Source organism: Pararge aegeria, unplaced genomic scaffold (assembly GCF_905163445.1).
Source record: "Pararge aegeria unplaced genomic scaffold, ilParAegt1.1, whole genome shotgun sequence".
NCBI classification, from domain to species: domain Eukaryota; kingdom Metazoa; phylum Arthropoda; class Insecta; order Lepidoptera; family Nymphalidae; genus Pararge; species Pararge aegeria.
Genome location: NW_024397009.1, coordinates 1164 through 15277, shown reverse-complemented (window position 1 = coordinate 15277; position 14114 = coordinate 1164). Strand labels below are relative to the sequence as shown.

The 14114-nt window shown below is 35.9% G+C and overlaps 1 protein-coding gene across 1 annotated transcript; it reads right to left on the bottom strand.

Annotated features, from left to right (window-relative positions):
* Positions 1-6749: 6749 nt before the first annotated feature.
* On the bottom strand, positions 6750-8231 carry LOC120636917. Its single transcript, XM_039908482.1, has one exon. It carries the CDS (start codon positions 8229-8231, stop codon positions 6750-6752), a length of 1482 nt encoding a protein of 493 aa, XP_039764416.1.
* Positions 8232-14114: the final 5883 nt, after the last annotated feature.

Below are 14114 nucleotides of genomic sequence, written 5' to 3'. Positions count from 1 at the left end.
GAACAGCTCACCAGCTTACCTTACCGCATTGTACTCAGCAGATGTATTTGAATACCAGAAGCAACACTGAGGAAGTGTGGTCCCGACACACTATTTGTAAAGGAAACCTTTGTTTTTGGATGCATTGCCTATTCATTAATCCCGCAGTCTAGTCTACATAATAAATTGAACGCTAAGAGAAAGTTGTGCATTTTTGTCGGTTATTCAGCGTTACCGATTTATAGAACCATTAAATAAATCCAAGGAAGGTTATTCTGTATAGTAAAAAGCACATTCCTAATGTACTTTTTATTGAAAATAAATGTGCTGACATTGATGAATATCGTAATTCTCGTCTTATATAATATAAATAAATCACATGATTTTTATATGAATTAACAGATGGTGAGTCTGGCGATGACTGCTGCAACAACAGTGAGGTAGAGCAGGCCTCTACTGATGCCGAGTCTTCTGCTGAGGAAAGGCGGAAGAGAGAAAAAACGACGCGAGACGTCGGCGGCGCTATAGTTGGAGGGGAAGTGGCGACTAGTACAGAGGAGTCTGTCAGCTGCCGATCCATGCGCAGTACACGTGGTACACCGCCGACGAAATATGGCGATTATAAAATAGGTATGTAGACCAGAATTTTTGAGAAGCCACAAACATATGTGTAGGCAATAAAGTTATCAAACTCCTCTGGTGGCAAAAAGCTATGAATGTAGAGTATCTGTCACTTTTGGAGAAAAAAGTTTGGAATTCAGTTGATCCACCTGCTGATAGTAATGTTATAAAGTTAGTTTAAGTGGACATACAAATTGAAATGTGATATAGGGAGAAATTTGCGGAAAAGTGGGTTGCGGGAATAATAGTCTTTTCGCAAACTAGTATCTATGTAGAACGTTGTAATAAAATCTAAATACTACCTCTTTTTCTAGAAGTACTATCATCATTAAAAAGTTTTTGGAATTTATTTTCTTCCTTTGCATAAATTAGGCATAGGTAGGTAGGGACATAATCCCATTGCTATAGAAATTTTGGGGTTTCTGAAATCAAAAAACCGCGACAAGTAGTTTTGGCAGTCCTCTCGTGATGTTAACCTGACACTGCCTAAAGAATTCTGAAGAGACCGAAACAGGTGGAAATCTGAAGGTGTAAGGTCAGGACTATACAGCGGATGCATTACCACCTCCCAGCCAAACTATCTTAATTTTAGCTGAGTGGCTAAAGATGTGTTAGGTCTAGCGTTATCATGATGAAAAACCACACCTCTTCTGTTGATTAATTCCGGCCGCTTTCTCTAAACTTCTTGCTTTAATCTCATCAGTTGTTCGCAGTAGAATTCAGAATTGATGATCCTGCCTGGTGGTAACAGCTTATAATGAATAATGCCCTTCCAATCCTACTACTACACACACAGCGTCACCTTGTTGCGAGTTAACCCGGGTTTCGCCACAGTCTGTGAAGCCTGATCGGCCTTTGACCGTGACCTTTTTCGCACTTTCTTGTCGTACATGATCCACTTCTCATCACCAGTTCAAAAATGGTTCGGTCATGATCCACTTCTTATCAGCTCCGTCAAAAATGGTTTTGTGGTCAATTCCCAGTTCTTCAGCTACATTGTACCTACTGATTTGCCCATCTTGGTCCACTTTTTCAAAAATGGCATCCATTATATCCGTCATAGGGCTCCTCCTAACCAGAGCGAGGTGCATCTTTGACATCAAAATTTCCGGATTGAAAACGCTAAACCCAAATTTTTTTCGCGGCTTGCGTTGCATTTTTACCTTTTTTGTAGTAAAATTTTAAAAGGTAAAAAGGAATTTCTTCATTAGATTCACTCATCTTCACACATTTTCCTAATTTGATACCAAAACCAGCCAGATACAAATAGTATAGCCAAAGAGATTTTATTACATGTTCATACATACTATAATGCGAAAAGACTTTTTCCCCAACCTATTAGATTTATTAGCTATAAATTTCATAAATAGTTCATAAATAATCGCTTAAATAAGCTTAAGTTATAAAATAAACACTGAAACAAGTATGTACATTGAACAATTTTTAATATTATTTTCTCTTCGTTACAGATTTGACTCTGTGTTTGTGAACGCGTGTGCTGAGTGGACTAATGAAGAGTTCGGTGGTTTAAACATACCCGCCGGTCGGGTCGCGTACGTGCACGGTTCGGTCGATCCGTGGCATGCGCTATGTATGACTACTACGCAGGACAACTACACGCCCGCTATCTTCTTTGAAGGTATATACTCAGTGGCGTGCATAGCCCTTGGACCCAGGGTATGCACAAGGTGTTCAACACAAACATAAAGTAAAATTAAAATTTAGATTTTAGATAGGTATGTCGGTTTATAATCAAATTACTTTACGAAAGTTATATTTTTGATTGATTTAATACTATCGTCTATCTACTGCTAATTGAATAAAAGTACATACCCTGATTTACGTCACAAAATTATGACACACCATTCGGCAGCATTTTCTAAGCACACTGATGATGATAATATTTTTCCAACATATCATGTTTTTAGCGTTTTTATGAAAATTATTAAGATCACAATATCCTTTATCATTCCACACTTTACGTATATTGGACAATAAAACAAAAGGAAAGCAAATTAATCGATTGGTGTGTACAAAGCCGCTTAGCCAAGAATAGTTTTCGTAATATTTATTATTAAATATACGCGTTACTTTATCACCTTTTTTTGGGATATTTGTAACATTGGTACACTCCTTCCTTTGCGAATGATTTCTAATTTTACGATATAAGTAGGGATAGAAATTAAAGTTTTCTCTAAGTACTTTTTCCAGGCACACTGAACCCAAACAAAGACCGCACGAATATGCTTTCATTATAAAATGAATGAATAAACTATAAATTAACCTTAACACATTAAACTATCACTGCTCAAACTTTTATAAGTTACTGAATTTATGCACTTGAACCGTTTATTTATCACCAACGCCATACAGCATTGTTTTTTTTTTTTTTTTTTTTATTCTTATTGATTAAAGGGCTTTTATTTTACAAAAATATGTCAGCCCTATCGTAACTTATTCTATTCTTGTACAACTTATAAATAACTACTTCTATAAAAATCATATATCATTTTGGCTTCCCCAGAAGTTGGGGAAGACAAGATGGTATGAAACACACCTATATCACTAAGGTTTAATTTTAAATCCCTTATTAATGTCCTTCTACCTTGACCATTACGGGTACATTCGATCAACAAATGGTGTACATCTTCCACTACCCCACATACATCACAATTTGGAGAATCCGATTTCCGCATTAAAAATGAAAATTTATTGGATGGAACGTGCCCAGAACGCAACCTATGCGCTATCTTGATCATAGACCTATTTAACTTACCAACTTCGAACCAAGGCTTTCGAGGAGGCTGACTCTGTATGGTTCGATACCAAATTCCCTTTTCTTTAGAACGTCTATCAAAATATTCTTTCCACATATCATAAATTTTACTTTTATATTTCTCGGTTACCTCTGCGTAGTTTGGCATTACAAAAACCTCACTTCCCTCCAAACATGCAGTTTTTGCTAACAGGTCAGCCTTCTCGTTTCCTCTTAAACCTATATGCGATGGTATCCATTGCAGTCTCAGTTCGACAAAACTTTCCAAAACGTTATTAATCCTTGCCAAAATGGCATATGCTACCGGAACACCTCTGAGCCCAGAGGCGCACCGAGCTAAATGCTGCAAGGCACTTTTACTGTCAGTAAATATCACAACCTTTTTGTATCTCGATGCTTCCACATATGCCAAAGCCTCTGAGATTGCAAATAATTCCACAGACATAATACAAACATTTGAAGTTATTTTAAATAAAATGTTATTAGAGCCGGAGTCATGAAACGCTGCTCCCGAAATTTCGTCTGATTTAGAACCATCCGTATATAATATATGATAATCACCATATTTGCTATTCAATTCCTGTACAATACAATTTCTTAACGAATTTATTTCATAAAACCTTTTAGCCTGTTTAATACTATCCAAGTCTGTACTTATGACATTATTAATGTCAATATTTGTGACCCAAGTATTCAATGTGAACATTTGCAGAGGACTACATGAATGTAACTTCTCATGCTTAATTTCATTATAAATTATAGGCACTAATGGAGTCTTTCTTCTCCGCCAGTACCTACTATTTTGACAGAGTGTATAACAGTTATTTAACAGTTCAATAGTCGTATTTTTAGAAAAGCTTAGAGTTCTAAAGCAGTACTTAGTTGCTAAATAATATCTTCTCAGATACAGCGGCGGTAGGCATAACTCCGACTCCATTACATGAATGGGTGTGGTCTTAATAAAACCCCCAATTATTCGCAATGCCTGGTTTTGTATTCTGTCTAACTTTTGTATGTGACTTTTTGCACTATTGTCATATAAAAAACACCCGTAGTCAAGTCTACTACGGAGCAAAGATATATAAAGTTTTCTTAAATGCTTCGGGTGGACCCCCCAAGACGGACCAGTTAAAATTTTTAGTAAATTCAAAATTTTCATTGTTTTTTGACTTAACTCATTAATATGTTTGCTCCACAATAACGACCGATCCAACTATATACCTAAGTACTTAACATTACAAGTGGAAGCAATTGCCTTGTTATTAACATGAAGTCTAACCGGGTCATTACGCTGTCGTTTACTGAATATACAAAAACTTGTTTTACTAACTGATATCTCCAACCCTAATTCTTCCAAAACTGACTTAAATATATCTAATGAGTCTTGAACTTTATAAGTGCTTTCTCTAAGACTATTGCCTTGTGAATAAACTACAAAATCATCGGCGTACTGACAAATGAATGCATTTTGAATCAATTTACTAACTTCACATGTTGTTATATTAAATAGGAGAGGAGATATTGGATCTCCCTGTGCCAAACCTTTATTCGTCCATCTAACCATTTCCGAACTATTATGCGTATTTTTAAATATGAGGTGCCTTTCACTCAAAAACTGCCATAAATAATTACATATTTTACTTCCTATGTTAAGATTATCCAATAAACACACCATTTTATGTATAAAAACATTATTGTACGCATTTTCAACATCAAGAAAACAGGCTAAGGTTGGCTTATTTTCTGAGAAACCTATTTGTATCTGCGTAATTAACTTAATCAAACAATCTAGGCTGGATTGCGCTCTTCTGAAACCATTGGTGCTTTCCGCCAAAATTTTATTTTTTTCTATAAACCACTCTATTCTTCGGGCGAGCATAATATGGAAAATTTTGCACAAACATGATATAAGCGAAATAGGTCTAAATTTATTCGAGTTTCCCGCTTTAGGGATAGCAACCACCTGTATTCTACGCCACTGGCTAGGAATATAACCTGTCCGGAAGATGAAATTATACACTTTAAGTAAATATTCTTTAGCACATACAGGAAGATTATAAATCATAGAATATGTAACCCCATCGTCCCCTGGTGCAGTGTCCTTCTTTTTTAAACAGTTTATTAGTTCCTGCATACTAAAATTGTTTTCAAGGCATTGATTATTAGATAAAAATATAGGCTGTGGTAAATTAACAGAGTCAGGCGCCAAACTACAAAGAAGTTCCTCACACTGTTCCTCCGATGCATAGCTTCGATTATTTGGAAGGCCTTGATCCAACGCATTTTACGCAACATATCTGAAGATGTTGTTGTCTGATCAATTGTGTCACAAAAGTTTTCCCAGGACTTTGACTTAGCCTCACATGCTTTACGCTGTACCTCTAATATTTTAGACTCCAGTAGCTGTAAGTTATGGGGTGTAGGATTACGTCGCAAATTCTTTAAAGCAAGTCGTCTTTGTGCTATGAGTTTGGATAAACTGGGATTCCAATAGTGTTTTGGCACAAATTTTTGACTAGGGTTGGTACAAATTTTATATTTAGGTATATTTATATCGGCCGCATTATTTATAATATCTAAAAATAAATCATACATACTCTGTATATCATTCTGGGATCTACTAATTAAGGATTCAGCTATACACTTTCTATAACAATCCCAGTTTGCTAATTTGAAATTTCTTTTGGATGTTAACTGCAATTTATCCTTATATACTAACAAACATTTAATTACTACGTGATCGCTACCCAAATTATCATTACTTACCCCCCAATTACAATTTATGGCAATATCGGTAGTGGCAAACGTAATATCTGGAGAAGTTTCTTGTAAAGTACTATTTACTAGTTTAACTCTAGTTGCATCACCATTATTTAGTGAAATAAAGTTATTTTCAATGGAAGACTCAAACAAATAAATACCCCGAGTATCGCTTTTATAGGACCAGTTAGTGTGGTGGCCGTTAAAATCCCCTGCTACCAAAGATGACTTAGAAAATGTGGAAAATACGTCATCCCAATCATTCTTTGTTGTATAAACAGATGATGGACAGTAAATTGATACAATATTCTTTAAAAGTTTACAGTTAAATATCTTAACATGAATACTTTCTATGCCTGCATTACTAAAACTTGTATGACACACTTGAGCTTTAATTGACCTGTGAACAATAATTGCCACACCCCCGTATGCATCCAATCGATCCTTTCTAAAAATATTATAACCATTAAAACTAATATTGGAATCCGGCTCGAGCCACGTTTCACTTACCAATGCAATATGAATTCGTTCCCTGTTTAACAAAATTTCGAATGGTAACCTTTTCGGCCTCAGACTTTGGGAGTTCCATTGGACTATTCTTAAATTAAAGTGCTTATCCATTAAAAATATACTTTAAAATATTTTGCAAAAAACCTTCCCCCACTAATTTAATTAACACCGATGACAACTCTTCCCACACAATTTTCATAACATTTTTGATTTTTTCTTCAAAAGAAATGTCTGCTAAAAAAACCGCCTTCAATTTCAGCCAGCATCGCTTAAAAGAAAAGGCAGTAGACTCTCTCTTTCGTTTGCCCATCTCCTCCTCCTGACTATTCTCCTGCTCCGATTGGGTTTCTTCACTATCCAACGTCCACTCTTTACTCATTTGCCGTCTCTTCTTTTTCTTTTTACGTCTTGTAGGTCCAGGAACAGTCATTTCTTGTATCCTTTCAGTATCAAATTCACTTTTGGCATCATTAGCTTCTTTATTAGCTTTCCCCCTATAAATTTGACTTACTAGAATATCCCTGTATGATAACTTATGAGTTGTGATGTCTGCTGTTTGGCTCTTGGCTGTAGTTTCATAATAGTTCTTCTGAACCTGATTTTGATCCTTCTCTTTTTCCAAATAATACTCTAGTGCTTTTCGGTATGTCACTCCTTCTTCACTCATAACATGACGAATTTCCTTTTCTTTTTTAAATACTGGACAAGATTTATCCAAGGATATATGTGGTCCTTTACAATTAACACATCTAAATGATTTTGTTTCACAATTAACATGATTTTCCCCACATTTAGGACAAATTATCTTCCTTGTAGGGCATGCCCGCATTAAATGTCCAAAATGCCAGCATCTGGAACATTGGGTTACTGGAAATATGAACCGTTCCACTTTGAGCCTGCAACCATAAGCATAGACATAGCTAGGTAATGTAGAACTTCTAAAACTAAGTCGCACAGTTTCACTATCTATCCATTTTCCGTCTTCTGTTAGCCTCTTTAATCTTTTTACAGAAACGATCTCACAGTCACAAACAAATATTTTCTGTAATTCTTCGTCATTAACTTCTAGCTCAACCTGCTTTACTATGCCGTAAGCTAAATTAATTTCATGCGTAAATTGACATCTGTATCCCAAATCGACCAGTTTAGGACAGTTTAATAGGATATCTGCATCATTTTTCGATGCGAATGTCACTATTACTTTGTAGGGGCTTTTATATTTAACTTTCAATATGCTAGGTATACTTAGTGATCGAAGGAACTTCGCAAGGCTAATCTGTTTAGGTAATATCTCCAAAGATGTTATAGAAATTTCATACAAATTCTCGCTTACATTTATTTGTGTACTACTACGAGCGAGGCGTTTTCGTCTTCTCTCCACCGTCGTAAAGCCCTCATCACCGTCTACATCATCCTTTCCGCTATCACTCCTACCTCGCTTGTCCGGTCTCATTAATATAGGTGAGTCTATTCTTTCCGCGTTCTCATTAAATTGTTGCTCATTTAATATATTAATGTTTATACCGTCACTTTCACTCATGTCACTACCGCCAATAATTGCGTCTCCCTTACTTTTCTCACTCATTTTATTTTATTTTCGAATGCGGGTAGTTATATAAAAATATCACCACCGAGGAATAGAACGCGCGCTCGCTACCGCGCACTGCACGCAACTGATACAGCATTGTTCGAAGGTAAACAATAATGGCGATCGAATATGCTAATGATAATATTGCAATCGAAATTAGTCAAAATATGTCTTTAATTTTTTGTAAGTATGGGTACGAACGCTATTTTATTTTGATATGTAAACAATAAATAGAAACCATATTTATTGTTAACTCTCTCACTCTCCAATGATTCCTGGAAAACCTAAATTATTCATTTTTCAAAATTGAGACAGCGTTTGGTTTCATAGATTATTTTCAAAACGAAAGACTAATTCGATAATATTAGATCCTTAATTTTCTTAAAAGACACTAAAAGGTATTTACATTTGTGAATAATGTTTTTAATTCTAAAAAAAGAATAATGACCTTTAACAACAATAACAAACCAAGCAAATCATTTTATTCATAGAAAAAATGAAACACGTAATTAGAGAATAGAGAATTTATGAATGAAACTGTTCACACAAGACCGATGCTAATCTTGTAAGTACAAGCGCACGATTATAACATTACACGACACACACTACTAACTTGCACGCACACATCTAGCAGAACGATTCTTTCTTTGGGCGTGCTTATTTTATTTGATATTTCTATGCAACAGTAGAGGGCGTCATATGTCGAGTGATTCATAATAATTGATTTACCCTGCAATAGATAACATGAGATTTTTACGTGTTTTAAAAGGTAAATGTTTAGCATTTACGGTTAAAAATTAAAATACGCTTTTAGAGATATACGCTAAAGATTTTATTTTGTACGCTATGCGCCTCGCGCGCGCTGGTTGCGCTGTCGCCTGTCTAGCGACAATTGACCTAGAAGTTTGGCCGCTCATTACTAGATGGCGCTTTCATATATTTTTTACTTAGTGTTTTTTTAATTACAAAACTTTAATGGTCCTATCTGAAGGCTCTTTAAGACCCTGAGGGTAGGGTATGCACTGCTTATTTGCATATATGCAATGCACGCCACTGTATATACTAATTATTAACTACTTTTAACTTATTCTTCCTAAGTGGCTTCCGCATTACTGGGTAGGGTAGGTTATTTCTTCTTTCATAGTTCTAACCGACTTCAAATAAAGGAAGAGGTTATCAATGCAGTTTTTTTTTTTTTTTTTTTACTTTGATTTAAGAATACACTATAATATCAACCAATGGATTTCAGAAGCTTTCTACTTCTCCTTAAAAACATTTAACATGAGATTGTACTTTCGCTCTATCTACATTTTCTTTAATACCTATACTTATAATTGAAATGTTCTGACCAAAATTAATTTTAATGAATATGTTGGATTTGATTGATTATTAATGTTGGCGTTGGTGCGTAATAGTTACGCGGATTTGCCTTTAACTGAAGAAAAATAAGTGTTTACAAACTCGACGTAGATATTCTAAGACTCGTAATCTGTCTAGATTTAAGAATTAAGGGGGATGGGAGAGATGGGGGTAATAGGTCAGGGTCTAAAGGGGTTACCATCCGTTTGACACGGGAGGACGGGGAGACCAGGCAATTTCAATGTGAACATGCTCGGATGTGGTTTATTACAGTTTAAAAGACTTTTACTTTTAACCAGTTTACTGGGGAGTCTTGAGTACATTATTATGATATTTTCATTTATTTATTTGATGGGGAAAGACTTTTTACCCTTAGCACATTTGCACGCTCGCAGTCGTAGTCGATTTCGCGTATCGAAACAAAACTTTCGGTCTTAGTAAAACTTCTTACTGCAATCGTTTTAGTGTCGCAAATCCTGTATTGATTTTTATCCACTTACAAACGTTCCTTTTAGATCTACTGTCTAGGCTGTTGAAGTGTTTATAGGCTTTAAAACAGGGTTTGGATATACATTCAATTTAACTGAAGTATACTGCTACAATACTCGAAAGCAACTGTACCAGCGACGCTGTACTGTATTGCCAGTGAACAAACTTTTACTAAGGGTAGAAACTGTTACTTCCTAAAGTTGTATAATTTTAAACACTAACTCTTTTGATCACATTGTCCGTGCAGTCCTGGCTAGGAATAAGACTGCTCCAGATCTTTCCGTGGTGATGGATGGAAAAGGATGATCACTTGTGATGATGGAGCGACTAAACTGGAGAGCTCTACAGATATTCATGTAAACAGCATAAATAACTTTGATAAAACCTTAAACAATGTTTTTTACGTTCCGTAGTGGTCTGCAAAATTTGACAGTTGTAGTATACAACACCAGCCTGTTATATCTGCTAATCTATGTGGGTGTATATAGAATGCAGTAGCGTGCATTGAGGCTATGTACAGGGTATGCAGATGATATAAAATGAAGAATTAATGAAAATGAAAATTAAATAAACATTTGCATATACTTTACATACCCTCTATGCACGTCACTGATAGAATGAATGTTTTGTTTTGCAAAAGAGCAATCGATGACTGTCCTACATCAAGCGCAGGAAGTCAATATTGCAAAGTTAGTTAAGTCTAATAATACTTAACATGAATACTGATTTATGGCATAGACGGTTAGGGTATCATTGTCTTAAAGGTATGTTCATTTCAGGATGACAAAGAAGATTTCAACAAGTTTGCGCCTGCCTGGAAGGAAAGCCTGTGGCCCGGGCTCCGAAAAGATCTACGAAACGTGTTGGCCGACCCTTGGAACTCATCCATAGTGACGTGTGGAGCCCTATGAGAGACTCCAGCTGTGGAAATGCAAGGTACTTACTCGCCCTTACTACTAATAATTTTTCTCTTCAAAACTTTAGATATTTATTCAAGAAAATGTGTGAAGTGTAAGATTGCTTTATCAAATAATTATTACGTAAGTGCGTAACATATAAAATGCCTGCGTTTTGATAACATTGGTTTTGATTTTGAATTACCATAGGGGCAGTGTTAAGTGTTTCCTAGAGAAGAAGGGAACAGCTCACCAGCTTACCTTACCGCATTGTACTCAGCAGATGTATTTGAATACCAGAAGCAACACTGAGGAAGTGTGGTCCCGACACACTATTTGTAAAGGAAACCTTTGTTTTTGGATGCATTGCCTATTCATTAATCCCGCAGTCTAGTCTACATAATAAATTGAACGCTAAGAGAAAGTTGTGCATTTTTGTCGGTTATTCAGCGTTACCGATTTATAGAACCATTAAATAAATCCAAGGAAGGTTATTCTGCATAGTAAAAAGCACATTCCTAATGTACTTTTTATTGAAAATAAATGTGCTGACATTGATGAATATCGTAATTCTCGTCTTATATAATATAAATAAATCACATGATTTTTATATGAATTAACAGATGGTGAGTCTGGCGATGACTGCTGCAACAACAGTGAGGTAGAGCAGGCCTCTACTGATGCCGAGTCTTCTGCTGAGGAAAGGCGGAAGAGAGAAAAAACGACGCGAGACGTCGGCGGCGCTATAGTTGGAGGGGAAGTGGCGACTAGTACAGAGGAGTCTGTCAGCTGCCGATCCATGCGCAGTACACGTGGTACACCGCCGACGAAATATGGCGATTATAAAATAGGTATGTAGACCAGAATTTTTGAGAAGCCACAAACATATGTGTAGGCAATAAAGTTATCAAACTCCTCTGGTGGCAAAAAGCTATGAATGTAGAGTATCTGTCACTTTTGGAGAAAAAAGTTTGGAATTCAGTTGATCCACCTGCTGATAGTAATGTTATAAAGTTAGTTTAAGTGGACATACAAATTGAAATGTGATATAGGGAGAAATTTGCGGAAAAGTGGGTTGCGGGAATAATAGTCTTTTCGCAAACTAGTATCTATGTAGAACGTTGTAATAAAATCTAAATACTACCTCTTTTTCTAGAAGTACTATCATCATTAAAAAGTTTTTGGAATTTATTTTCTTCCTTTGCATAAATTAGGCATAGGTAGGTAGGGACATAATCCCATTGCTATAGAAATTTTGGGGTTTCTGAAATCAAAAAACCGCGACAAGTAGTTTTGGCAGTCCTCTCGTGATGTTAACCTGACACTGCCTAAAGAATTCTGAAGAGACCGAAACAGGTGGAAATCTGAAGGTGTAAGGTCAGGACTATACAGCGGATGCATTACCACCTCCCAGCCAAACTATCTTAATTTTAGCTGAGTGGCTAAAGATGTGTTAGGTCTAGCGTTATCATGATGAAAAACCACACCTCTTCTGTTGATTAATTCCGGCCGCTTTCTCTAAACTTCTTGCTTTAATCTCATCAGTTGTTCGCAGTAGAATTCAGAATTGATGATCCTGCCTGGTGGTAACAGCTTATAATGAATAATGCCCTTCCAATCCTACTACTACACACACAGCGTCACCTTGTTGCGAGTTAACCCGGGTTTCGCCACAGTCTGTGAAGCCTGATCGGCCTTTGACCGTGACCTTTTTCGCACTTTCTTGTCGTACATGATCCACTTCTCATCACCAGTTCAAAAATGGTTCGGTCATGATCCACTTCTTATCAGCTCCGTCAAAAATGGTTTTGTGGTCAATTCCCAGTTCTTCAGCTACATTGTACCTACTGATTTGCCCATCTTGGTCCACTTTTTCAAAAATGGCATCCATTATATCCGTCATAGGGCTCCTCCTAACCAGAGCGAGGTGCATCTTTGACATCAAAATTTCCGGATTGAAAACGCTAAACCCAAATTTTTTTCGCGGCTTGCGTTGCATTTTTACCTTTTTTGTAGTAAAATTTTAAAAGGTAAAAAGGAATTTCTTCATTAGATTCACTCATCTTCACACATTTTTCTAATTTGATACCAAAACCAGCCAGATACAAATAGTATAGCCAAAGAGATTTTATTACATGTTCATACATACTATAATGCGAAAAGACTTTTTCCCCAACCTATTAGATTTATTAGCTATAAATTTCATAAATAGTTCATAAATAATCGCTTAAATAAGCTTAAGTTATAAAATAAACACTGAAACAAGTATGTACATTGAACAATTTTTAATATTATTTTCTCTTCGTTACAGATTTGACTCTGTGTTTGTGAACGCGTGTGCTGAGTGGACTAATGAAGAGTTCGGTGGTTTAAACATACCCGCCGGTCGGGTCGCGTACGTGCACGGTTCGGTCGATCCGTGGCATGCGCTATGTATGACTACTACGCAGGACAACTACACGCCCGCTATCTTCTTTGAAGGTATATACTCAGTGGCGTGCATAGCCCTTGGACCCAGGGTATGCACAAGGTGTTCAACACAAACATAAAGTAAAATTAAAATTTAGATTTTAGATAGGTATGTCGGTTTATAATCAAATTACTTTACGAAAGTTATATTTTTGATTGATTTAATACTATCGTCTATCTACTGCTAATTGAATAAAAGTACATACCCTGATTTACGTCACAAAATTATGACACACCATTCGGCAGCATTTTCTAAGCACACTGATGATGATAATATTTTTCCAACATATCATGTTTTTAGCGTTTTTATGAAAATTATTAAGATCACAATATCCTTTATCATTCCACACTTTACGTATATTGGACAATAAAACAAAAGGAAAGCAAATTAATCGATTGGTGTGTACAAAGCCGCTTAGCCAAGAATAGTTTTCGTAATATTTATTATTAAATATACGCGTTACTTTATCACCTTTTTTTGGGATATTTGTAACATTGGTACACTCCTTCCTTTGCGAATGATTTCTAATTTTACGATATAAGTAGGGATAGAAATTAAAGTTTTCTCTAAGTACTTTTTCCAGGCACACTGAACCCAAACAAAGACCGCACGAATATGCTTTCATTATAAAATGAATGAATAAACTATAAATTAACCTTAACACAT

What these genes read in the sequence shown, in the direction of transcription:
- LOC120636917 (XM_039908482.1), bottom strand. Translation starts at nt 8,231, where the DNA reads ATGAGTGAGAAAAGTAAGGGAGACGCAATTATTGGCGGTAGTGACATG.